At 42.2% G+C, this 27,149-nt stretch overlaps 1 protein-coding gene across 1 annotated transcript in view; it reads left to right on the top strand.

Annotated features, from left to right (window-relative positions):
* The window catches only part of PALMD (palmdelphin), a 58,113-nt gene that overhangs the window by 5,590 nt on the left and 25,374 nt on the right, over positions 1-27,149 (top strand). The window contains exon 2 of the mRNA XM_083743442.1: positions 23,159-23,204. Within this exon, the coding sequence (XP_083599568.1) occupies positions 23,159-23,204 (46 nt within the window). The remainder of the gene's footprint in view (positions 1-23,158; positions 23,205-27,149) is intronic.

Below are 27,149 nucleotides of genomic sequence, written 5' to 3'. Positions count from 1 at the left end.
TAAGAAAGAAAGAAAGAAAGAAAGAAAGAAAGAAAGAAAGAAAGAAAGAAAGAAAGAAAGAAAGAAAGAAATGCGAAATAGAAAAGAATTGGGACAGACTTAGGCAGAAGTGATCTGGACTGAAAATAGGCCATATCATCTCCACCCATAAGTTCCCTTATGCCGAGGTAGTCAATGTGGCTTCCTCCAGATGTTTTTGGACTATGACTCCCATCATCCCTGAGTATTTGCCATGCCTGTTGGTGCTGATGGGAGTTCATGTTGGCTATTCCTACACTGTGCAGTTCCTGACAAACCCACCAAGATCTAATCAGCTGTTATTTTGTGTCATGTATTGGCACTGTCAATCCAATCCAGCTCACAGATTCGGCACACTCATTTTAAGTTTTTTTTTTTTTTTAGTACTTAGAATTTAGGTGAAAACACGTACCAATGTTTAAATTCCTGTCTTTTAACAGATTAAAAATAGCACAGTTCCAATGACTTCTTGGAGACCACCGAAAGGGACTGTAGTTAAGTCTTCACTAGTGATAAATGGTAGTTAGGCTCTCATGGGCACAATGCTCACCTCCTGCTTTTGTAGCATGTTTTAGCTAAAGCCAGCTGGTTGGTGCTAGCATCCAACAGGGACATGGGAAAATCCCCTGAGGGCCTCATGCCTACTGGGTGGTGAGGAGCTCACAGAAGCAAAGCGAGAGAGATAATTCCCTCCCAGAAATATGTGTGTGTTGCTCATTCACATGCAAATGCCCTGGATGTTCTGTGAGCTCCCAGCAATTGTAGGGAATCGACACTGTCCTAATTTTGAGAGCTGGCTGTATTCATGGTGAGCCTTTGTGTTCATTTTCTATGAAGAATGTAATTATGTGTGTTTTCCATAGAGCAGACTGGCAGCACAAGAGCCTCCATTCAGCAGAAAGCTTTCCATTAGGGCGTGAACAGATAAAGTCAGCCGTCAGGGCCAAGGAAACAGTGAGTCAGTATATATAGCAGCAATTGTTACGTAAGGCAGAGAGACGTGGAAAGAGTCACAAGTGTGTTCCTGTCAATCTCGGAGGATGAGGGTTTGCACATCAACTGGATATCAGGTGCGAGCGCTGCTTGGTAGCTCGTTCTGTGTTTGCCGGTAAATATTTGCACACTACATCAATGGAATGTCATGCATTTGGCTTGCATGTGCAACTCGCCTGGCCTATAAGCTGCCTGAGCTCAAGTTGGACTAAAGAAGCATGCGCAGCTAATGAGATCATGCTGGAATTTCACTTAAGGACCCACAGATGTAAAAATGGCCAGCCAGCCATTCTTCTTCAAAGCAGACATCAAGCAGCCGTGAGGAAAAACTGAAGGACATCTGGGACTTATACAGCTCCAGGGAAGTCCAATTTATACAGGAAACAGTTGAAAGGATCCATGCACAGCCCATTATTTTCTGTGCAATGTACCTATTATGGCCCAAATGCATGTTCAGCCCCTCCTGGTGGCACAGCAATTAAACTGCTAGCACATTTGCAAAGCTAAGCAGGGCCTGGTATGGTTTCAAGCTGGATGGGGGACTGCATGTTGAGATACCTGCATTGCAGGGGGTTGGACTCAGGATCCCTTCCAACTCTATAATTCTATTATTCTATGGTTCTATGAACTTCCATGGTGTATGTGGGACCATAAGCTACTCATAAAGGTTGTATTTTGGAAGATGCACTGCTGGCACACTAATGTTACACACAGATGGGGCAGCGCATGTAGAAAGTGCATTTAAACATAGAAAGGCACACATGGGAAGCTTGGCTGATTAAGGGTTTTCTACATAACCAGAATCCTGTATTAATCAGGACTGATCTATGAGCACATTAATTAGTTTTCTTTATTGAGTACATTCTGCTCAGCCAAAGAGGAAGATCCCATCAGATCACTGAGATTAAAGCAGTATGCAGGTTTATCACAACCTGTAGGAGGAAAGGAACTGATGAGACTAATGCATGTGCTAACTAACCATGTTTCTACAAAGCAGGTCTCTATACGAATGAATTAAAGGTGTGTAATGATTTGATGTAGGACCAAAAGAGGCATTGGCCCACAATATACAGAAAAAGAATCAAGTGCTCTTGCTTTCTTCTCATCAGCAGGCACACATGTCTGGGCATGCTGAATAGCAAAGGGGGGGAAGCTAGGACAGGCATGGGGAGGGAGTTCAAGTTGTTGTCTAGCAATCTTGTGACTTGCCAGTGAAATATACTGATCTGGCTGTAAAGAAAAGTGGACTTCTAGCAGAGGCTTGAGAGGCTTATTGACTCAACTCAGAATGTGGAATGCCTTCTGAAGAAGGATCCACACAAGATTACAAGATTCATTTCTTCTTCTTCTTCTTCTTCTTCTTCTTCTTCTTCTTCTTCTTCTTCTCCTTCTCAGCCAGCTGGACTGAGAAGTCTAATCTGAAAAGACTTAATTTTCCTTTCACCGTTCAAAAGAGCCTATTGTATTTGCAGTTGATTTATTCTAAAACATTTCCTTTTGGCTTATTGCCAGCTACATCTCTGAGTTATCCATTACTATTCTCTTCATATTCTTATTGTTCCATCCAAATTAATTGCCAGAACACTTGGGATTCCCGTTTAAAATTCATTGCATTTTAATTTTCTTATACTCGACGAAATTTGTTGACATCTATTCTATGAATAACACCAAATTCTGAACCAAAATGGGGAGAGAGAGACAAGGGGCTTCCTTGCTCAAATCTGAGAAAGACCAGTTCCAACAGAGGGGCAAAAGGAGATGAGAAAAAGCATTTTGTGTTTAATAATGATATGTGCATGTTTTTAGCCCGAGTATTTATAAAGATGAAGAAAGGGGAAAGAGCGTTATCTGAAAAACAAACCTTCATGATATGTACAACGCCAGTCAACTAAAAGCAGACGTTCTCTTGCTCTGAGGAGGAGAGTTCCAACTTTCAGCCCTCCAAATGTTGATAAACTACAAGTCCCATCATCTTGGACCATCGGTCTTGATGGCTAATAGGAACCACTGAGAACAACATCTACAGGACCATAGATCAGGCCACCACCCACTTCTTGTGGACATTTTTAAAGACAATCTTTTGTCTTTGGCCAGCAAACATCTTAGTTGGGAGCAGGGGCAGCGTCATACAGTACCTGCATTACCTCACAGACATAACAGTGCTATATGTTGTGTGCAATAACAATTTGGATGTACATTGCTTGGTAGTGTTTTATTGGAAGCAATAAAAATTAGTTTTAAAAACAGACAAACAAAGAAATAAACTACTTCTGAAGGAAAATTATAGAATACGGTTTTATAATAGGGCTTCCAGGCCTATGTGTCAGTACAAAGTCTTAAAAGCTGATCCTGAAAATCAGGTCCTATTTGCATGCATGTTAGGAAGATAACTGCTTCCTTTGCCCACTACACCTCTGTCGTAAAGTCTGACTGCTTTAGATGCAGCCAATGACCTTTGGATATTGAGCCAATCTTCCAGTGCACTGAAAACAAGTCTTGTTTAGTTCAATAGGCTGTATGGCAAAAGACTGAAACCAGTGATGTCAATGAAATCTTAGGGGAGTTTATGGCAATGGAGACTGTGCTTTATGCCTGGAATTTATACGTTCAGTTCCTTCCCAAAAATAAAAGCAAGATGTATTACGATTGCAGTAACAAGTAAAGGTTGGCATGACATCTGACACTTCTGTGAATGCAATAATAAAGTGCTGATAACATCACATGAATCCAAAATGGCCTTTCCCTTTTTTAAAAAAAAATATGAAATAGTATAGCCATTGTTTAAACAAACCACTGATTTGGCTGCCCCTGATTTATATTGTTCTACATTACAGAGAAAGGGACAAAATGTCACATAAACACATTAATCAAACATACAGACCTTAGTATGACTCATGCTAAATAACAGACCAACGTATGTTTTTTAAAAGCCCTCAATATTAGAAATCTCTGAAAGTCTCTTGTGATTCTCAGCATTCTTACTCTTGAGATTTTATTTTATTTTTACTTTAACCTGTTAGCCAATGCTCCACTAGAATCTCTAATATAGAATCTCCTTCCCCCTTGTTAGGACCAGCCCAAGACATTTTGCTGCCTGAGGCAAAGATGGCTCTTCTCGCATTGCATGTACAAAAGCTGACCAGACCACTAATTCAATCTTAGGTCAACTGTCATGGGGCAGTGTCTTCCACTGCACCTGAGGGCAGCAGGTTGGCTTAAGGGACACAGGGCAGATCACAAGGCATACACAGCTCTATTATCCAAAATCTTGCTCTCCCCTCCGTCCCTCAGGAGCTGCCTCCCTTCTGCCTAACAGTAGGGCTGTTCCTGGCCCTTGTCAAACCCACTTTCTGAAACAAACTTCCAAGGTAAATCCACCCGAACTCCAACTCCCTGGTTTGCTTTATCTCAGCTGATAAAAACATTTCTATGTTGGAATGCTTTTTCCACTGTCAAAATGATGTGGGCGGCTGTTTGACTGGCAACTCGCTGTTGAGTTTTGGTTTGGGGCAAACACCTAGATGCCATTATGTTGTACCGAATACCTTTGGGAAGGGAAGGCAGCTGCCAAATGTTCTAAATAAATAAGACAAGCCTCTAAAAATCTAATTTGCAAGAGGATCTTACAAAATCGTTTTTTAATTATCTGGCCAGACTATGGTTTTAATGTTTACATACCTACCCACATGAAGTAATTTGTGCTCAGGCATTAGTCTCTTATTTCTACGAGTTAGTGACACAGAACTGAACAGGGCTACTTCACATGTTATGAAGTGAGATGCTTTTTCATGGGGGCTAGGGTCAATGTGTAGGTCGTTTGATGGGGAAGTGTGGGCACATGCATGTACTTTTTCTGCATGCCTGTATACACATACTCTGTAACATATTTACCCAAGGATAGATTATTGGAAACCCTTGTCCCAAATCTGGTTCTCTAAGATGAACTAGCTGGATCCACTGCTGTCAATTCAGAGGGATGAGATATCAGTAGAAGATGCAGTGGCTATGGCAACAAGATTTGGAGGTCAGCAGTGTTCGAAACGCCCATTGTTCCTGGAGCATTTTGCAACAGGGAATGTCATTTGTGTGAGCAGTTTCTAAGCTCTGGGCGCTGTACTGAGCCTAAGATTTCAGATTAAAACTGCAGAGTGGAAGGAAAGGAGGACCTTTTACTGCCTCCCCACTTCCGGCCACTCTCTGAAGACTGGAGAAGAGACCCTCTTAAGAATATTAGGGGTTTGGGCAGGGGAAGGACTAGACCATGTGAAAAATGAACACAATATTTTAGCTGCAGTTGTGCATATTCTTGTTATAAAAAAGTGCACCTAGACATTCCATTGTTGTGCCCATAACCTCGGTTTAAGGTGTCTTTTAGCTCCTAGCTTTCATATCTCAGTTTCTATCACTAGAGGAGAGAAGAACTGGTGTACCATCCTCTTTCCCCTCCTCTGTGCATGCCACCCCATCCATTACCAGAGAGTTATGCATGGATTGCATGCAAAGTGCTTACACTGAGCTGCTAAAGCAAAGACTGGAGCGCCATTTGTCAGGGATGCTGCAGTTGACTCCCGCACTGTAGATCCTGCGCTATGCAGGAAGATGAATTGGGCCAGATGACCTCCACAGTTCCTTTCAATTCTACAAGTCTACAGAAATCTGGCAAGAATGAATTTTTTAAATCTGCGAAACGGTTGATGAACCCCTGTTTAAATGATGCACACCAGTGGTGAAACAAATAGTTTTGGGATCGCATGGTGTTCTTTCACAATTTGCAAAGGATCAAATCATGCGACTAGTGGCTGTGAAATGCTGACCGCTCCATATCTACATGGGCAATGTAGATCTGCTTTTGAGAACTGCTTCCTCTGTCTCTGTCAGAACCACGGTCAGTTAATCATCTGTCCTATAGTCTCATTGCTGCTTCAGGCAATGGTTTAACAACAATCTCAGCCTGTCAATCCCTTGCCTTTATTGCACCTGATTCCACTGTCACTCCAATTTATTGCCTGCCCAGCAACTCACTTTATTTGTCAGAGGACGGAGCTCATCTATGCAGGTTGCCAGGGGAGCCAACCCAGCGATTTGTGGGTAAAGAATGCAGAAATGCACAGCTATGTACCTTCTTCTTCCCCAGGAGGTTCCTCTTTTACAACTCTTAGCCAGTATCTTATTAACTGGGGGTCTCTTGCCCCCTTGTTAGCACCACTCACCTCTCTTCAGCATCCTATCTGTGTTGGACTTACTTCCCAAGTCAAATCTGTCGCTGCTAATGTTCCCTTTGACTCATTTTCAACAGATAGTACCAGAGATCCAGACAGATCCAGACTGCCAAATGCATTTACCATTCTGTTGGCTTACTGTATTACTTTCCTAGCATTTTCTTGTCACCTTGGTATGGTCACTAAAAGCAATGTGGACCTCTATTCAAGTAAATTCTGATTAGGACTATGTGTTGGTTTCTCTGGGCTATAGTTTCAGGATCACAACTTTCTTCGTTTTAAGTTCTGCAGCAGCTATATCTGGGCAGAGGTTATGAAATTCCTATGGCTGAACTTGACAGGGGTGCCATTCAAATAAGATAGCAGTCCCCCTTCCTTTTGTTTCAGATGAAGAAACGTCCATCTAGTTCAGAATCCTATAGAAATGGCAGCCACCCAGAAAATCCTGGGAAATTTACAAGCAAGGTGTGAAGGCAACAGGCCTTCCTTTTAATTCCACTTGGAATCAGATGCTCAGAGGAACACTGCATCCAAGCACAATGGTTCCATTTAGCTGTCATCATGGGTACTTGCTACTGACAAATTTATCCCCACCCCACAATTCTTTAATCTTTTTACCTGAAACCATCCAGGGATGTGTACGCAAAGGAGAGGGAGTCCCATTACATGAGAGGAGCACCACTCGTGTTGGATACAAATCCAAGCCTTGTTTGTCATGGTCACACTATAACGTGACAGAATACTTAGAACTGGTGTGTTTAAAAGATATGTATCTTACAAACTTGCCCTTCTAAGGGCATGTCTCTCTCCATCAAGCACTGGCACTGAACAATGTCCCATTATTTCATATTAAGCATGCAGTAGAAGACAGAAGACAGTATCAAAACATATCACCCACTTAATAAGAAGACAACAGGGGCTTTGATGTTTAATTGCATCCAACTAGCTTGTCTTGGTCTTTTGCTGAATGCAAAAGAATGTTTTCCAAATACATCTGAAGATGATCGTGTTGTCTGCAAAACGTTTCTCCTAATACAAAGCCTCAGGTCCATGTTTAGTTTGTTCCTGGCAATAAGGTCTGGAACACATATTGCACATCAAAGGCCTTCTTTCATCTTCATCTAAACTATCTCAGATTTAACGCAGAAGGCCTTGGTGGAATAAACAGCACATGGGGTTGCTTTGCTGGGCAGGCTTCTATGGCATCATCAGAATGTGAAGTACATATTGGCCAAAGCATCTCATCCTACCGAGACGTGACGCCTGATCTCTAGGAAACCTCTGTTCAGGAAGTGCACATCTAAAATTTAATTAAGCTGGATTCCTGAATTTTACTTCCTTTGCACAGTACAGTTGTACCTCAGGTTAAGAACTTAATTTCAGTTCCTGAAACTGTTCTTAAGCTGAGGTACCACTTTAGCTAATGGGGCCTCCCGCTGCCACCGCACCACTGCCGTGCGATTTCTGTTCTCATCTTGAAGCAAAGTTCTTAACCCGAGGTACTATTTCTGGGTTAGCAGAGTCTGTAACCTGAAGCGTCTGTAACCTGAAGCATCTGTAACCCGAGGTACCACTGTTCTCTGCAATTGGATAAAAAAGTATTTATAACTTTACACTCACCTCACAGAGTGTTTGTTGTGGGGGAGGAAGGGAAAGGATAATGTTAGCCGCTTTGAGATTCCTGAAGGGGAGTGAAAGGCGGGATATCAAATCCAAACTCTTCTTCTTCTACATAACTCCATTTGAACCTTCAGCAAGCCCAGGAGTTCTGTCTCATATACTTCAGTGCCAATCCTTATTTGGCCAAAACAGTGCCATCCATGCACAAGAAAGAGGCTTCAACATGCTTCGGGGAACCCAAAGCTTTCAAGAGGCATAAACTGGAGAAGACGGGTGGAACTGAGGATCCTGGAACTCTGGATCAGGAGCAATCAGGAACAATCCACATGTTGTTGCAGGTCCCATTCTTATATAACCTAGTAATTCTAAATGACTTCTCAGCTACAGCATTCACTATAAATTGACATCTCAAAACTCAGAATAATGGGAACCATCCACTACAGAAAAAGCTACTGCTGGTCTTGGGGAAAATCTGTAAAACATGGAGCAAGATGCTAACCAGAAATCCATAGGTACATGCAGTGCTTTTTCAGGGGGTACTCAAGGGTACACAGTACCAGCACCTCTTTTTTGTTGTTAGAAAGTGTGGCACTTACTGTAACAACTTCATGGTGAGTACCAGCAACTATTTTTCTAGGGGGGAAAGCACTGGGTACATGTATGGTCTCACAGAGGGAGGGAGGGAAAGATGTTAGATATTACTTTATGAAGCTGGGGGTTGCACACAGTTTTGGCTCCTATGGCTGGGACACAGTGATAGGCCCAAAGTAACGCAGGGAGCACCATGGCTTAGTGTGGTTGTTAACAGTGGCCTCTCTGGTCCTAGTCCATCACTCTAAGCATAGTTTGACACTGGCTGGTCTTTGCACAGTACTTTGGTGTATTATTCTGCAGAGAGGAGGAGGAGGAGGAGGAGGAGGAGGAGGAGGAGGAGGAGGAGAAGAAGAAGAATAAGAAGTTTGGACTTGATATCCCGCCTTTCACTTCTCTTAAGGAGTCTCAAAGCGGCTAACAACCTCCTTTCCCTTCCTCCCCCACAACAAACACTCTGTGAGGTGAGTGGGGCTGAGAGACTTCAAAGAAGTGTGACTGGCCCAAGGTCACCCAGCAGCTGCATGTGGAGGAGCGGGGAAGCAAACCCAGTTCACCAGATTACAAGTCCACCACTCTTAACCACTACACCACGCTGGTGTGCATCATTTAACCAGACCAGAGAGGAACAGTGAGGCAGAAGCCTGAGAGGGCCATGGGTGTGTTTCTGTTTCAAATACGTAAGGGGATCTCTACGACAAGTAGAGGATGTTGAGTGTTGTGGAACCGTAGGCTAAGTGCAGAACACCTCAGCACTGTTTACATTTGGACACTACGAGGGAGAGCTCAAACGCTTCGAAACAACAGCAAGAATTTCATGACGGATATGGAGCAGCCAATGTCCAGCCAGTGTGCCAGAACTGGAACAAACATCCCCTCCGCCCACACCAGAAGTAACAGCCAGGGCTTTGGCTAAGGCAGAACAGGAAACTGACATGGGAAACCCAAAACCTGATCGCTGGTTTAATTTTCCTGGCAGAAGCTGTTATTAAGTTATAAGCAGAAGAGATTTCAGTGTTAAGCCTCCCCCATAAGGGCGTCTTCTGTGTGGATGGGAGGGTAAAATACAACAGAAGTGTTTTGGAGTGTTTTTCATGATCTCAGTCTCAACAGAAACATATCACAAAGGCCCCAGATAATCACAGTATTTGACTTTCCCTGGCAGCCATCTATAATGAGCTCTGTACATTTCCCCCTTAATTAATAATCTTCTAATACTATTTCCTGAGGTAGTTAGGAAAGGTAATGACATTCCAAGGGGAGTATGCTATTCTGATGAGACTGCGGGAGAAAGGCTAGTCTTAATTAAATCTGGTTTCAGAAGCTGCCAGTTCTTTATCACAAAAACACTGTGTGTGGATGTCAGCCCCTAGACAGCTGTTTCCTCCATTTGAGGCTGCAAGGGAGGGGAGAGGAGGGATGTCTCATTAAACAGAGAAATTGACATTTAAGACTCCAGGGAAAGCCAAGAAAGCTGCAAGAATCCTTTCAAAGGAACACATGAGCAAAAATGCAGAAATATGTTACAAGCAGTTGTGAAATGACAGGGTGGCATTCAAGGGTCAGAGTGCTGGAAAGTATTGTTTACATGAGCAAATGATATACTGTACGCTCTGTCAGAATGGCCTACTTTTGGTGACCACGGCAATTAAGTGATGCCAATGGCGCTGGAAATCATTGCAATATGCTGAGATTTTTCTCCTTTCATGCAGAAATGTAGGGCATCGTCCAGAAGGCTAAGATTAAGGTCATATCAGCACTGGGAGACAGAGATTAAAATGAAAGTTGGAGACACAACCATTTTGTTTTTGTCATTTAATATTCATCAGCACCCGACATTTCCTATCGGCCTTAACAAAAGGAAGTCAATAAAAGATACAAGGCCAAAGAGAATGTTTTTAGATAACATTATTATTTGCCTTCATGGTGACGTTTTTAATGCTGCTTTTGTTTCTTGTTTGCTTTTCTTGTTTTATATTGATAATTCATATTTTTGATGGTTTTGTAACTTTTATTCCATTATTTCAATATTGCAAAGCCACCTTGTGAACATTTTGCAGAACTGAAATGCTGGAGAACTTCACTTAGTGGGGGCCAAGCGTGTATACTAGCTTCCCCCTACCCCAGTCTCCTCTAGGCATTTAGGCTTTTTCCTCCAACACCCTGACCCCTATGGCTCTTATTGACCCCCCCCCCCCCAGTCCAACAGCAAAATGTTTGCCTTTATGAGAGAACCATTACAGCCACCATTCTGAAATCTGGCAGGCTTCATCCCCTCAGAAGAGCTCACAATGCCTGCAAATTGTATGCCATTCTGGCAAAAAAAATAAATAAATAAATAAAGTGTTATACGCCTGTCCTTGGGGTTGTTGTTTTTTTAAAAAAAAAAAAGTTGAAAGGTGCCCTAAATGAAAAGCCCTGGATTTATTTGCCCACAATTTGGCAGGCTTAATCCACTCTGGAGGGGCTTCTGTGCCTGTAAATTTCTTTCATTTTGGCCAAAAGTGGGGAACAATGCATTTTTAGAATTCCCATTGCAGGGAACGGGGCACCCATTTTGTACAGGGTGGGCTTGGAATCAAGAGCACAAATTGAAGCAGAAAGAACAGAGTGTGACTCAAAAACAGATCAGATTGTTTGGGGGGTGTATATACAGATACAAAGTGATTCTTGGGACCTGTGCACTCCCCTTATCAAGTGCCCATTCATTACCCTGATCCTTTCCCTGCAATGATAACTTCCAAGAAAGTGTCACCCCATGCATGAGGAGAATATTTCCAATACATATCTGGGGAAACTGCAAAAAACTTTCAGTTGGATTTCGGGTTGTCAGGTATGAGAACCATAATACAAAACATTTAAGTTATGCTTTGCTGGACATGCTAAATTGTAAACCAGCTGAACACAGATGCCGTCAAATATTTTGCTTGTAAAATTCTGAGGATAATTAGATTCAAGGAAATAGATTACTAATTCAATAAATGTACGTGTTTAACATGCAAGGGTTTATGTAAGTGGTGTCTTTTTGCTGATGAAATACTATTCGATTGCCGGAGCGATCGCCCCAGGAGCTTTTTCTTCCCTGAGCCAGCCCTGGGTGACTTTGCCAGGCTGGGATTTGATTAGATCCCAGCCTCTCAAAGCGACTTGGGGAGGGAGGCATGAGAAGGATGCCATGCAGCCTTCAAACACAGCCTCTCCCCTGAGGGGCTGGGATCGAATGGCACATGACTGCTGCATCCTTCTCACTTTGTCCTCCCTAGAGATCAACCTCAGAAAGCCTGACCCAGAATCTCCAGCGGGTGCAGAATGCCACGGCAAGACTCCTTACGGGGCCCTCGCCACGGGATCCCAGGCCACAGGGAGGTTAGGCTGGCCTCAACCAGAGCCAGGGCTTTTTCGACTGTGGCCCCATCTGGTGGAACCCTCTGTCACAAGAGACTAGGGCCCTGTGGGACTTGACATCTTTCCACAGGGCCTGCAAGACAGAGCTGTTCCACCAGGCCTTTGGCCAAGGCACAGTCTGCCCCCCTCCTTTAGTAATCCTCATAGAACTCTAGCCCAATGGTTGCCATTAATCTGATTTGAATTGATTTTAGAATGAATTTCAATTAATTGATTGTGATTTTATGTAAACTGTGTTACTTTTACTGTTGTTGGCCGCTATGAGCCTGGCTGCTGCTGCTGCTGCTGCTGCTGCTTCTTCTTCTTCTTCTTCTTCTTCTTCTTATTATTATTATTATTATTATTATTATTATTATTATTATTATAAAACATCTTATGTCCAAGATTGCTCTTTTATTTCTATATGAGAATGAGTTAAGAAAGAAAGAAAGAAAGAAAGAAAGAAAGAAAGAAAGAAAGAAAGAAAGAAAGAAAGACTACATATAAAAGATCCTATATTTAAAAGACAGGAAGGGAACAAGTCCGCCACAAAACACATAGGCGACCATCATGGGACTGGTACATGCCAGTAACAGGTTCTTTTTTAAAGTATGTCACCATTTACAGAGACCAGAACAGTTTACAGACCAGAACGCTGCTAAAGAGGCCTTTTTCTTCAACTTAAAAGGTTTAACAGGGTGGTTATGAATAGAAATAGGAAGGGTGTTCCACCCAGAGGAACAGAGTCACGGAAAGCTTTCTTCCAGAGGTTCAGGGCGTGGAACTTCTTGTACGAGTGAGAAAGACAAACAACATTTGCCACTTGCTACGGTGTAGGATTATCTCAGCAAATGTCCCAGGACAACGTTAAGAGAGATGTTCCCACTAGGCAGAGGGAGCTATAATCACTTAGTCCAAGGTTTTAAAATCATTTCTCTGAAAAGACAAAACAGCTACGGCTGGAAGAATCTGTCAATTTCAGTTCTCATTTTTTCAGTTTTAAGTTTGTTACATTTCCACATCAGCTTGCCATTAGAAAGAGAGTCCTCAAAAAAGGGTCAGCACTTTAGTGTGCTTTTCTCCCAATACACCCATTTTGTAATCAGACACAACACAATGAAAGTTAAGGTGTTTTCTCATTAAATACATGAATTTAGTGTATTACTGTGTATTACCCTTCTTGTTGTGCTGTAGTATTCCTGCTATGGAGGGCCCAACCAGCGCCAGATTTAGGGAAGTGTTGGTGCAAAATTGAGAAGATCCATTTGGGGACACCAAATTTTGGCCTTGCACAGGGTGTCATGTCACCAAAGATTACCCAAATCCATCCCTGGCCCACCAGCCCTCCCCAAATCAAGTGTCTCTGCCTCTGTTTACATACCCCTCAACTATCGCAGTAAAACTGGAATCTCCCATTTTTATTTTTATTTTCATGTGAGAGTTTGGTACCCATTTTGGGTACCACAGTCTCACCTCCCAAAAAGCATGTCTTTCAGGACCATGATATCATGCAGGTCATGTGACTTGTGTGGGAATGCCTTTCTGGAAGACACGTGTCGCAGTTTTTCACCTTGACATGTTGGAGGATATGTTGCTGTGGGAATGTTTAGGGATGCGGGAAAGGATATATTGTCTAAGATATTCCATCCCAACTTGTCTTTACAAGTTCAACAAAATCAGCAGAGTTAACATTCCCCTTTTATTTAAACACACGCATAGCAGATAGCTTGCTCAGCCTCGTTAGAGTCTCTGTAAATATTTCCTGGTATTTTCCACATTTGTTGTTGTTGCTGTTTAGTATTTAGTCATGTCCAACTCTTCGTGACCCCATGGACCAGAGCACGCCAGGCACTCCTGTCTTCCACTGCCTCCCGCAGTTTGGTCAAACTCATGCTGGTAGCTTCGAGAACACTGTCCAACCATCTCGCCATCTCATCCTCTGTCGTCCCCTTCTCCTTGTGCCCTCAATCTTTCCCAACATCAGGGTCTTATCCAGGGAGTCTTCTCTTCTCACAAGGTGGCCAAAGTATTGGAGCCTCAGCTTCACAGTCTGTCCTTCCAGTGAGCACTCAGGGCTGATTTCCTTAAGAATGAATAGGTTTGATCTTCTTGCAGTCCATGGGACTCTCAAGAGTCTCCTCCAACACCATAATTCAAAAGCATCAATTCTTCGGCAATCAGCCTTCTTTATGGTCCAGCTCTCACTTCCATACATCACTATTGGGAAAACCATAGCTTTAACTATACGGACCTTTATTTTCCCCATTTAATCCCTCCTAAAATAAGACGCTACACAGTCTTCTGTAAAGTATAAAACATTTACTCACGAGTAATCGTCTGTTCACACAAAGATTCCCAGAAGGCAGACTTATTAAAAGGTTAGAACATAGTTTAAATGTGGTGACTATCTCCTTATGGGAGAAAGCCCCCCTTTTCTTCTCTTGGCCTGGAGCCAAGGGTGCATCTTAGTAGTGCTGTTGTTAAGATGGCATCAATAGAGACAAGAGAGACAAGATGGTCACCAGCCTGTGATTCTGGCTCTTTTACTTCAGGAGAGGCCACATCCATCTCAAGTTACACATAGGAAGTTTCGTCTCAGTCCTGGATAGCAGGAAGTTCCGGCTGGAGGACTGAGACAACCATCATGTCTACTCTAGCAATGTTGTGTTTGACTGCACCTGATTCTTACATCCCACAGTTGCAATGACACCTCCCCTCCCTCTGGTTCAGTACCATCATAAGAAGGTCTTGGAGCTCAGGCAACAGGCTTCCTGTTTCCTGAGGCCTGAGACCTCCTTGCAATGGTGATGAGGAAAAGGCTCCAGCATGGTCAATGGTCAGCACGGATGGTCCTCAGATTGTCCATCGCACCTTTGCCTTCTCCATCACTTTAAATGCAGTCCCATTTCCAACTGTGTGGACCTCAGTTTTTCCTCCAAGGATCTCACAAGGCAGTGAATATGGTTCACTACCTCACAGCTCCATCATCTCAAGAGTCTTGGAAAGTTAGACTGAGAGAAAGTGAGTGGGCCACTAGTGAGCTCCATGGCTAACAATGTAGTCCCAACTATGTCTACTCAGAAGTAAGCCCTGCTGAATTCAATGGGGTTGGGCCACAAAACAACTGATGACTGCATGCCACTAGAAATAAAATAAATAATAATCAAAGCATGCACCCACAGAAGAAACTGTGTATCACTCCATCTCTCCTTGACTCATTGCCCTGGCCTTGTATTCTGCTTGGAGAGGGTGTGGAGATGCAGAAGAATCTGCCATCAGAGGAGGCTCACTCTGCTATTTCTACACTAGTCTACATGCTTTGGACTTCCTTTCTCCCACTCAAGCCAGGAGGCTTTCTCAGAACAGTGATTCATGGAGAAACACAGAGGCTGGGCCCTGGTGAATGTTCGCGTGTGTTTATGTATTTCAAATGCAGCTCGGTGTTTCTTATACGCCACCTTGGAAGGATTTATATCCCGAAAGGCAGGATATGAATTCTTGCAATAAATAAATAAAAGCATGCCTCCAATTTCCATTCAAAAAAGAAAGTGATTTCGTCTCCTGATCAGCTCTTTAAAATTAAAATGTAAAAATAAAATACAATAACAATGTTTTATATCAGGCTTGCAGAATTGGGGGAAGCAGTCTTAGAAGATGTTAAAAGCTGTGGGTGGTGGGATATCAGGTGCAATTCTGATGTACTGGTACCAGTCTGTGCAGTTATTTAAAATTGCCTTTAGGATCAAAATATCCATATTCATGTTCAGCTGCTGGTGTTGCCATGAAAATCCCCTATGGGTTTTTTATTTTTTTAAAAAAAGATTATCTAGTCTTCAAGAGCCCCACCCACTTCCTAATACAGTTGTTTCGTTATTTGCTCTGGTAATGCATCATGAAAGCAGACTCCTGCGGTAAAAATAATCCATTATGAAATAGAACTGAATACAAAAAGCATGCAGTGAGGGGTGGACCCCACAAAAGAATGCAATCAGCCTGCCAGATCAAATTGACTACAAATGTTGCATTCATAAGTCAACATCCGTTAGGTCAAAATAAACGTTTGCTCAGTATCTGCTACAGAGAAACGAAGGTTGGAAACAGTTTTCAGTAGATCGTGCTTCCCAATTTGGACAACAGGCTTGGTAAAAATAGCTGTAAAGGAAACTATTTTAATTGTCACAAATCTCACAAACTCTCTTCCAGGAATCTTACAGAGACCGTGCCTGTTGAAGTTTCTGAGCTATCTCTATGTGATATCTTGGTTATGGCACCATCATAGACAAAGTGGGCTTAAGGCCAGACAAAACGACAGCTGGTCCATTTCTCCCTTTTGCCATGCAAATCCAATTCAGAATTGGATTAAAGTAAATGGTGGGAAAGGGATGCAAGTGGCGCTGTGGTCTACTGAGCCTAGGGCTTGCCGATCAGAACGTCGGTGGTTTGAATCCCTGCAAAGGGGTGAGCTCCCGTTGCTTGGTCCCTGCTCCTGCCAACCTAGCAGTTAGAAAGCACATCAAAGTGCAAGTAGATAAATAGGTACCACTCCAGTGGGAAGGTAAACGGCGTTTCCATGCACTGCTCTGGTTTCGCCAGAAGCTGCTTAGTCATACTGGCCACATGACCCAGAAAAACTGTGCGGACAAATGTCAGCTCCCTCAGCCAGTAAAGCGAGATGAGTGCCGCAACCCCAAAGTCGTTCGTGACTGGACTTAACTGTCAGGGGTCCTTTACCTTTTTTTAAATGGTGGGGAAAGAACATACAGTAGTGATTGAAGGGGGGAAACTCCAACTATCAACAAGTGAGGAAACTATTGAAGGGATTTTTGCAACATGACTCACTTAAAAAACAGTGACATTATTCTTAGTCTGCAATGATATCTATGCAAACTAATCTGAACATAAAACCTACTGAAACTATTAAGCAAACTTTGCGCTCAGTCTATGTTTCCTCATGTATACCTGACAGTAAAACAGATTCTCCTCCCTCTTAAGTATGGGTGAGGACTGAAATATCCCTTCTTTAGCAACCGGCAGAGTGATATGATGTTTGCAGATGTTGAACATGCCCTGATTGGCTGGGTAGTTCTAAGTGAGTTCTGTCCTCTGCATGTTTGGTTCAGTGCCTCACTGCTATGTGCAAGGCCTAACGTAAGAAAGGCTTTGCTCCTTTCTCCTCAAATTATACACCAGTGGTTTTTGTTTCTTTGTTTCTGCACTCAAGTGTTATCAAATTTATTCTCTTTCTAAGCCTTGTCTGGATTATTTAAAAGACTTTGCTAATACTTACAGCCATGCTTGGTTTAAAAGAAAGGCAAATAACATAAAAATGGGGAAAGAAAAGATGCTGACTTGTTCACTGAAGATTTATAATTATCCAAAAGTAGGGGCAAGCAGATAGTCTGTGATTTAGCACCACTATGCAATTCACTTGCTATATAATCAGCTATGGAGTCAAAACAGAAATTTTGCAAGCAACATGTAGCAATTGGAACACCTTATAAAAGTGATCAATTCACATACTCCCTTTTACAAGGGCAATACCAAACCATATTAATTCCTCTGGTTATTGTGTCTTTTAACAGCTGGGTGGTGTTGGTGGTGGTGGTTTTGTTTTTTGTTTTTTAAAGAAAAAAAACTGGCTAGGTCTGAAACTATTCTGCTACTTAGCTTTGGCAGAGCCAGAGACCCTAGAGGGAGGATAAAGCAGGAGTCTTCAAATGCTTAAAAAGTTCTTTTGTAAGATAAAATACCAGCTGTTCAGTATGACCAAAGATGGATAGGCCAAAAGCCTGGGCATCAGGTTACAGGGAGGACAAGTGTGGCCAATTATTTGGAAATTCTTTGTGCGTGATTTTGCAACAGGACTTTGACTTAGGTAAAAAAAGTAAAACTGATTGCTGGAAAACAATCATTTCTACTTCATTTTATTCATTTTGGGTATCCGACTAAATCATACTCATGGTAGATTAAGTCATACTCATATCTGTTTGATCTACTGTGTTCTAGTTTGTAGAGTTTAATTTTAAATTATTTATATTTATATGCTTTTATTATTGCATATGTCTGTATTTCTGGTCTGTGACCATAATAAATCAAAATTCATTCATTCATTCATGGTAGACCCATTGTTTATTGACTTCAGTCGGTCTGCTCTGTGTTGGATGCCACCTTTTAAGTCTCTTTAGGCTTCCTTTCCAAGTAAGGTCCTCTATTATTATTATTATTATTATTATTATTATTATTATTATTATGTACTGAAGTTCTCACCCTGGGCCAGCAGGGGGATACTGTGATAGTTATGCAAATGAAGGATCGAAAGTGACGTTCAGTGATTGGATAGTTTGTATGCAAATGAAGGATCGAAAGTGACGTTCAGTGATTGGATAGTTTTAGAAAGTTGCAACAGTTACATTGTTCTGGAGCTTTGTATAAGCAGGCTGACTGAGCTCCTCAGTTCAGTTCTGTTCTAGCTTACAAATTTAGAGCTGCTTTGGAAGAATCGCTGTATCGTCTGATATGTTCGCCCACAATGTCAAACCGATCAGATGTCAAAGCGATAAACAACTACTTGACATTCAGAAGACATCTGAAGGCAGCCCTGTTCAGGGAAGTTTTTAATATGTGACATTTTAGTGTATTTTTCATTTTTGTTGGAAGCCGCCCAGAGTGGCTGGGGAAACCCAGCCAGATGGGCGGGGTACAAATAATAAATTATTATTATTATTATTATTATTATTATTATTATTATTATACCCCACCCATCTGGTTGGGTTTCCCCAGCCACTCTGGGCGGCTCCCAACAGAGGACTAAAAACAGAATAAAACATCAAACATTAAAAACTTCCCTAAGCAGGGCTGCCTTCAGGTGTCTTCTAAAAGTCAGATAGTTTGTTTCCTTGACATCTGATGGGAGGGCGCTCCACAGGGCGGGCACCACTACCGAGAAGGCCCTCTCCCTTCTTTAGAAATAACTGTTCAGCCACTGACAAAACTTTAGAATATTAGTACTTGATTTCATCTTCTGATCAGCTCTTTAATATTAAACACATAAAAATAAAACACAGCAACAATAATGTTGTAAATTGCCTTATCCTTCCTTTGTGGTCATCAATCTGCATAATTTCAGCTTTGTGGGAAAGATATCAGGTCTACAGCACAGTGCTTTGAGATGAATAATGTAGAATGTCACTTTTTGTAAACAGGGGCCACATTCTCACAATAAATTTAAAGCCCTGTTGTGCCAGTTTTACGGATTGCCCTAGAGAATCCTGGGAACTGTGATCTGCTAAGGGTTGTGAGGTGGCCCCAATTCCACCCCTCCCACAATTCCCAGAGTTTCCTGTGAAGAAGGAGTTATTGTTAAACCACTCTGGGAATTCTATAGAACTCCTATAGGAGGTGAACAGTGGCCTCCTAACAGGCATCAGCACTCTTAACAAACTACAGTTCCCAGGGTCCTTTGCGGGGGGAGCCATGACTGTTAAAGTGGTATATCAGTGCTGCAAATCCATGGCACCAGGTTGAGGAAAGCTGAGATACAATGAGAGGGAATGTTTCGCCTGTTCATTCCTCCTTGTAATTGAGATAATAAAGGCACAGAATCTATGTGCTATGGACAAGTGACACTGCATTCCCTTCAACATTTCTCTGATGAAAATAGGGACACCCTATTCCATTACAACAACAACAATTTTATTATTTATACCCCAGCCCCTCTGGGCTTCTTCCAACATATCATTCCCTCCAACATTTCTCAGATGAAAATAGGGATGTCCTATTCCATCATCATCATCATTATTATTATTATTATTATTATTATTATTATTATTATTATTATTATTATTCTATTCATACCCCACCCATCTGACTGGTTTGCCACTCTGGACTGCTTTTAACATAAAAACATAATAAAACATGAAACTTTTTTTTTAAAAAAACCTTCCCTATACAGGATCCCCTTCAAACACCTCAGGGGTCAGGTAACTCCATACCCTCCAACATTTCTCCAATAAAAATAGGGACATCCTATGGAAAAGCGGGACATTCCAAGATCAAATCATAAACCAAGATGGCTTCTGTAAATCTGGAACTGTCTCTGCAAAATAAGGACACTTGGAGGGTCTGAACATATATAAAAACATAATAAAACACTAAACATTAAAAAATCTTCCCTGTGCAGGGCTGCCTTCAGGTGTCTTCTAAAGGTTGTATAGTTACTTATCTCCTTGGCTTGGGGGTCACATAACTCCATACCCTCCAACATTTCTCCAATGAAAGTAGGGATGTCCTAAGGAAAAGTGGGACATTCAGGGATCAGATCAGAAATCAGGACAGCTTCTGTAAATCCAGGACTGTCTCTGGAAAATAGGGGCAGTTGGAGGGTCTGGCACAGCTTCACTGCACATTTTTCAAAAAAAAAAAAAGCATATACTGATTCCCATGTTCATCTATATTTGAAGAGATTGTGAAGTTACAGTTACATGATACCAAAGGCGCAGAACAATTTCAAACCAACTCAGATTACACTTTGAAGAGATTTGTCAGTCTTTTTGCAACGAGCAGATATTATTTTTCATCATTCTACCTGTTTTGCAAGTTTTGTGTGTATTTTTAGAATGCTTACCCTTTTAACTTGGAAGATAAAGAACTTGCTCAACGTTCTCAGCCGTATAAAATCACATTCAGCTTCACAGTTGTTGAAAAAAGCTCAGCTTTACTTTCAGAGTATGGAAACTCCCCTATAATGAAAGGGGGAACATTAATTTTCTATGTATAGAAAAGATCAGGTCCTTAATAATTCTGAATTAACACTTTCTTCTTTTCTTTTCTAAACACTTTTAATTTATATCCTGCCCTTCAGTGTATGCTAAAAACTCCCAGGTCACCTTACAAAAGACAACCTGATCACTATGAGTAGGTTATGGTCCCATATACACAATGGAACTTCATAAAACCATAGAGCTGGAAGGAACTTTTGAGGGTCATCTATAGCCCAACCCCCTGCAATGCAGGATTCTCAGCATATGGTTCCCCCATCCAATTTGAAACCATAGCAGACCCTGCTTAGCTTTGCAAACGTACTGGTGCTTTTTCTTTTTAATTGTTGCACCACTGGGGGACTTCAAAACTTTAGGGTCTATATATATTGCAAGTGATTCTTGCACCAAATTTCAAATTGTCAGCTCAAAGCGTTGCCATATTGGTGACCTAGAGAACCATTTTCCGTGACAGACAGAGCTCATGTTGCTCTGTCCAAGCTCTTGCCAACCTAGAAGTTCGAAAGCACGTCAAAATGCAAGTAGATAAATAGGTACCGCTGTGGTGGGAAGGTAAATGGCATTTCCGTGCACTCTGGTTTCCATCACGGTGTCCCATTGCACCAGAAGTGGTTTAGTCATGCTGGCCACATGACCCGGAAAGCTGTCTGTGGACAAACGCCGGCTCCCTCAGCCTGAAAAGCGAGATGAGCACCGCACCCCATCGTCGCCTTTGACTGGACCTAACTGTCCAGGGGTCCTTTCTCCTTTAATGCTGCCTCTGCAGAGGCCAAGGCATGACTGTGACAGTACTTGCCTGATTCTCTTCTTGCTTACCCCAACCCCAAATTCCTCACCACACAGAGACGGGGTGGCAACCAAGGCAGGGGGTGGTTCTGTTAGCACTGTACTGCCAAATGGTAGCCACTGACATTGGTAGCACACAGCACACTGACTGTGCCCCACATACACACAGCTGGTACATACATTGTACACAACTATATAATGCCATAAGAACCTGCTATACAGTGGTACCTCAGGTTAAGAACTTAATTCGTTCTGGAGGTCCGTTCTTAACCTGAAATTGTTCTTAACCTGAGGTTCCACTTTAGCTAATGGGGCCTCCCGCTGCCACCACACGATTTCTGTTCTCATCCTGAAGCAAAGTTCTTAACCTGAGGATACTATTTCTGGGTTAGCGGAGTCTGTAACCTGAGGTGTCTGTAACTTGAAACGTCTGTAACCCGAGGCAGTGGCGTAGCGTGGGGGCTGTAGGGGGGGCCGGCCGCACCGGGCGCAACATCTGGGGGTTAGGGTTAGGGGGCGCAAATCCACGTGTTAGGGGGTGCAAATTACGGTACTTGCCTTGCCCCGGGTGCTGACAACCCATGCTACGCCACTGACCCGAGGTACCACTGTATACTTCTATCACTAGATTATAAAATATTTTTAAAGCCTACATTTGAGTTTAAATTTAAATTTAAACTCAGTGGATAGGTTGGTTGGTTAGAGCATAGTGCTGATAACGCCAAGGTTGTGGGTTCAATCACCATACGGGACAGCTGCGTATTCCAGCATTGTAGGGGGTGTTGGACAATGATCCTCAGCGTCCCTTCCAACTTAATTCCATGATTCTAAATTACCACACACAGAGACAACACTGTGGGACGGCAGCATTCGGAGCTTCGTTAACTATGGAGCCCAAAATTTGGGATCCCCTCCAAACGGCTGACAAATTTTTGCAGGGTTTCATAACAAAGAAGACACATTTTGCAACACATGCCCCCCCCCCAACTGAGTGTTCGAAATTTCAGGGTTTGTGGTTAATTAAGCTAACATCTGGTGTAGTATAGCAGCTAAGGACTTTGAGGAAAAGTTTGAAGCCAGCAAAAGAGAGCTCTGTTACAATTTAGGTTGTGATCTAGGTGACCTCAAGCCAGCTAATTCTTCACAGCCTCGAGCCCTCATCTGTATTATGGGTACAAGTTATAAAGTCTGCCCTTACAGGGGCAGCTGTATGGGTTACAAAGGAAAAGCTTTAAATACTACAAAACTGCTAATTATTCTGATGACGGCATCTCAATGAACATTAAATGAGGGGTATGGCTTAAAGATGTCAGGGACTTACATTTCACCTCTTTAAAAATAACTCCTACCATTGCGCATTAAAGAACTCCAGCAAATATGATTTGCTGGGGGGAGGGGTTGGGCAGTTAACGGTTAATCTATGGCATGCCAAGTGTGCATATGATTACGACAAAGAATTGGCAGCTGCAGAAGGAAAAGGGCTTGTGTTCTGCCGTTCAAACTTGTCAGTCAACTCATGCCAGTATTCTGGATGTCTGCCTCCCTAACACACCCTCATTACATGTGTCTGTCTGAGCCGACTTGCTCATCTGTTCGGAGACACACCACATAAGTCGGGAATTCTCTTTCCTCTGTGGGAATTAGATCATAACCCTTCAGAAGCATTTGCCTCGTCGCCCTCCTCCTCCTCCTCTGCCATACGGGAAACCTCTGTGCCTATGTAGTGTTTCTTTGTAGATTTCAAAACCAGTGTGTTTGTTTGATTTCTAGAATGGAAGAAGCTGAACTGCTGAAGGAAAGATTTCAGGCCATAACCGTAAGTACTTCTTCTCTATATCAATCTTTATGTGTGCTTGTGTGTGTGTGTGTGTGTGTGTGTGTGTGTGTGTCTGTCTTGTAATATATATTTTAGAAAATCATTATCAAAGCTGCTTAGAGGTTACTAGGTGGCTGGAATGTCTCCCTGTTCTGTATGAAATCCTTCGTTTCTGTCCTTATTTTGTTCCGTTTTGTAGACTACAAACTTTGGGCAGTCAGCAAAATTCTGCGTATGACTTGCATTTATGGCAGGCACATAAATTTGACCATTAGCTCCCAGGAGCTGAATGCCAGAGATGTAGGAGTCAGGTAATGTTTTATATCAGGCATATGTGATGCTGTCATTAAGACCAAGTGGCTCAATGAGTGTGCATCTGTGCATTAATTTGAAGGACACCAGGTCAGAAAGCTAAGAATGAACTGGAACAAGGAAATTCCATAGTTTAAAAAGAAAAGGAGTACCCTGGGCAATTAATCTTCTGCTTAATTAAATGAGTATTTGTTGGTAGTTCATGGGAACACCAACATTCTCTGTGTTTTAAAGGAGTATGATATGGGAAATTCAATTCAGTTCACACTATGGTGGAGATATTTTATTCATAAAGAACCCAGCGCTTACAGAAAGTTGTCTCAGAACTGTGCTTTTCTTAAGAGGAAGAATGACAACTAATAGCATTAATGTCTAGCTCCCTATTGATCTGATCTAACCCTCATGCTCTCATCTCATGACAGGTTTGGGCCGGTAGATTAGTTCACTGGCTATTCTTTAAGGGCAGAGCTATGATTGGCTGTGGGTGGCATCATAGCACAATAATGATCATGTTCCTTCGGAGCTCTACTAAAGCTAGACGCAACATGCTTTGGAAGAATGAGAAAGCTCTTTCTGACATTTTTGTTTCATGCATGTTCCCATTGCTCCCAGTGCTTCCCTTGCTTACAGAACTAAAGAGCTGATGGTTAAAGAACGGAATAAGTAAATTCAGCTGTTCTTTAACTTTCAGGAGCTATTTATTTCACAACCCTTGGTTCAAACTCTTATTTTGTTTCTCCATGAATAGCAAGACTTCTCGCTGGTGAACTGGCATCACAATCAAACGACTCCATAGCCAGGCTTGCAAATGCAGCCACTGGCAATGTACCCATTACCAGCTTACAACACAACTTGGTCGTTCTTTTTCTCAATTCAGATCAAAACTGGTTTGGGGCGGAAATGCATCAAAACACAAAATGTCATAGGAAATGTCAGGATAGATAAAGGATAGTGGCTAATGTCATGCATTCATTGCTTCCCCACCCAGCTGTGAAAAGGCACTGGATGCGGGCTACTCACTTTGTAGCCAATGAATAAAGAGATCTGCTGCGGAAATATTTTCTTCCTTTTTTTTTTTAAGATGGAAGAGAGTCAAGCCTTCTCCATTCCCCTTTTCAGACCACAAGTGACTTAATTCACGGTGCGCAAATATCTGCAGACTAGTAACTTTTATGGGCTTGTTTGCAAGGTTGTTCACAAGAAACATAGAGGATTTCTTCCCGCATCCATAGGAACGTAAAGGAGAAATGTTGTTTCCTGCTTTGAGCCTATAGCAGTAGTACAACACTAGACAACTCAAAATAAAAAATAAATTCTTTCCAGTAGCACCTTAGAGACCAACTAAGTTTGTTATTGGTATGAGCTTTTGTGTGCATGCACACTTCTTCTTCTTCTTGCATGCACACGAAAGCTCATACCAATAACAAACTTAGTTGGTCTCTAAGGTGCTACTGGAAGGAATTTTTTTGAATTTTATTTTGTTTCTACTACAGCAGACCAACACGGCTACCTACCTGGAACTAGAACTAGACAACTCAGTTGGTCAAGCCCTGTTGATACAGTGCCATCAATACACATGGCTGCTTGGTACGATACAAGAGGACAGGTGCCTGCCTTAGACAGCTTGCAGTCCAAAATTCAATATGGAGGAGACAATAGGGGAAAGTATAGGAAAAGGAGGCAGGGGTATACCGAGGGAGAATGCATGTTTGTTTCCATTACATGTATTTAAACTTGGTTACAATAGGATGCGGGCACTTGAGGTTGTGCTAAAGGCTTCATGGGAAAGCTGGGTGTGTTAAGAAGGGGTTTGAAGAAAGAGAGAGGGCCTCAAGAAGGTATGGGGGTTTTTTTAGGGGAGGTAAGCTGGTTGGGGAAAAGAGGGGGAGCTTTTTCGGGCACCCTAGAAGTAACTGAGGAACTTCACTAAAGAAGCTTGACCAGGCATCTTCATCCACAATCCACTGCAGATGAGAAGTTGGCTTGTTGATTCTGGCTGGTCCTTACATTGTTACATTTTCTAAACTATTAGTCTCAACATTGGCTATGTTCTGGTACCCTTATTTAGCTTGCTGCTTTTGAAAGATTTGTGCTTATATGGCCCTTTAGTGATAATAAATGCAAGTTAATATAGAAAGTGGTTTGATTAAACACATAGATTTCTTGCTGGAAATGAATGAAGTTTTTTTAATTAAAAAAAACCAGCTGAGAAATGCAACAGCTTTTAAGCTTTAAAAGTGTGTCAACTGACATATATTGAAAGGGGATGGAATAAAGGCTAATGCATTAGTGGAACTTGATAGCTGAATAATAATTATTTCGTTGCTGGAAGAAGCTCAATTCCTTTCCTCTCACTGCACTGTCAAAGGCCTTTTACATATAATTTTTCTGTTTCATGAAAGATTTGTAGTAAGAAAGGCAAACAACAACAAAAACAATCCTCACTATGCTTCTGGAATTTTCTATGACTACAAGCCATATCTCCATATAAGATCCCACACAAGTCATTTCAATGACTTTAGTGAGATGTGGATTTTTGATTTAAACAACAACAGCAGCAGCAAATATATTAGAAGGAAGTTCCACTTGTTTCAGTAGGACATATTTTCTTCAGGGGGAATAGGGTTGCTTTAGCAGATTGCAATGGTAAAACTGGAGGTTTGGAAAAGTGGTGTCCCAAACTGTGCTCTAATACACACATTCATGCCATTCCCAGCAGTGGTACAACAAATATTATATATATATATATATATATATATATATTTGCTTTCGTAGATTTTCACGGGTACAGGAATGCAGGTTTTGGTGTCCTCGGGTGTCTTCCCGTGTAAAAGTTGGGGTGTCTAGGCGACGTTTCGACGAGGTCTCACTCGTCATCTTCAGGCTGGTGCTTTCGGCTTCTTGTTACTGGAACAGAGTGGGATCTCAATGTTTGAGTTCCTATAAATACTGTAGAGGGGGTGTGGTGTCTAGCCTCCAATGTTCTGGGCAGAGAGGAAGTTCCCAGGCTAGTGTGCCTTTTCTTCTTTTGTTCCTTAATTACTTGAGAGATACCTTGAGTGATTTCTTGAGTGATATCCTGAGTACCACTTAGGTGGGTCATTAGGTGTGGATTAGTTGCTAAAGTCTTTGTGTCTTGACCTCTTGAACTTTGTGAAGAGTTTTCCTGAGAAGATGGCTGTATTGCACTTAGTTGTGCTTTGGCTTGGCTTCGTGTATAGGGGCGAGCTGTGGTTTTGTGGCTTGTGTCAGCCAGATCTGTGTAGGGATTGCAGGGGGGTGCAGCATCCGGAGGTGCCACCATGGATTGGCTACTGGATGGTGTCAGTAATTCATCTGTGGAGAGGGTCTGGGTTTGGGTCTGGTGTGGTTGATTGGTGTTGGCGTTCTGTGTGCCTCTGGATCTGGTGTCAGTTTTTGTGGGGAGGGCTAATTTCCAGATGTCTGGCAAGCGGGATGTGTCGTCACGCTTGTTCATGTTGTGAGGGTGTTTCTCTATCTCGATGGCTTCCATGATTATTCTCTTGTGGTGATGTTCCGTGTTAAAGAGCAATTTGGAATCTGCAAAATTAATTTCGTGTCCTGTTTCTTTCATGTGTTGGAAAAGAGAGGAAGTTTTTTCTTCTTTTTTGA

This window comes from Podarcis gaigeae, assembly GCF_964106915.1.
Source record: "Podarcis gaigeae genome assembly, chromosome: 6".
Lineage (NCBI taxonomy): Eukaryota > Metazoa > Chordata > Lepidosauria > Squamata > Lacertidae > Podarcis > Podarcis gaigeae.
The sequence above is the reverse complement of the archived record's forward strand: the minus strand, read 5'-3'. Positions and strand labels throughout refer to the sequence as shown.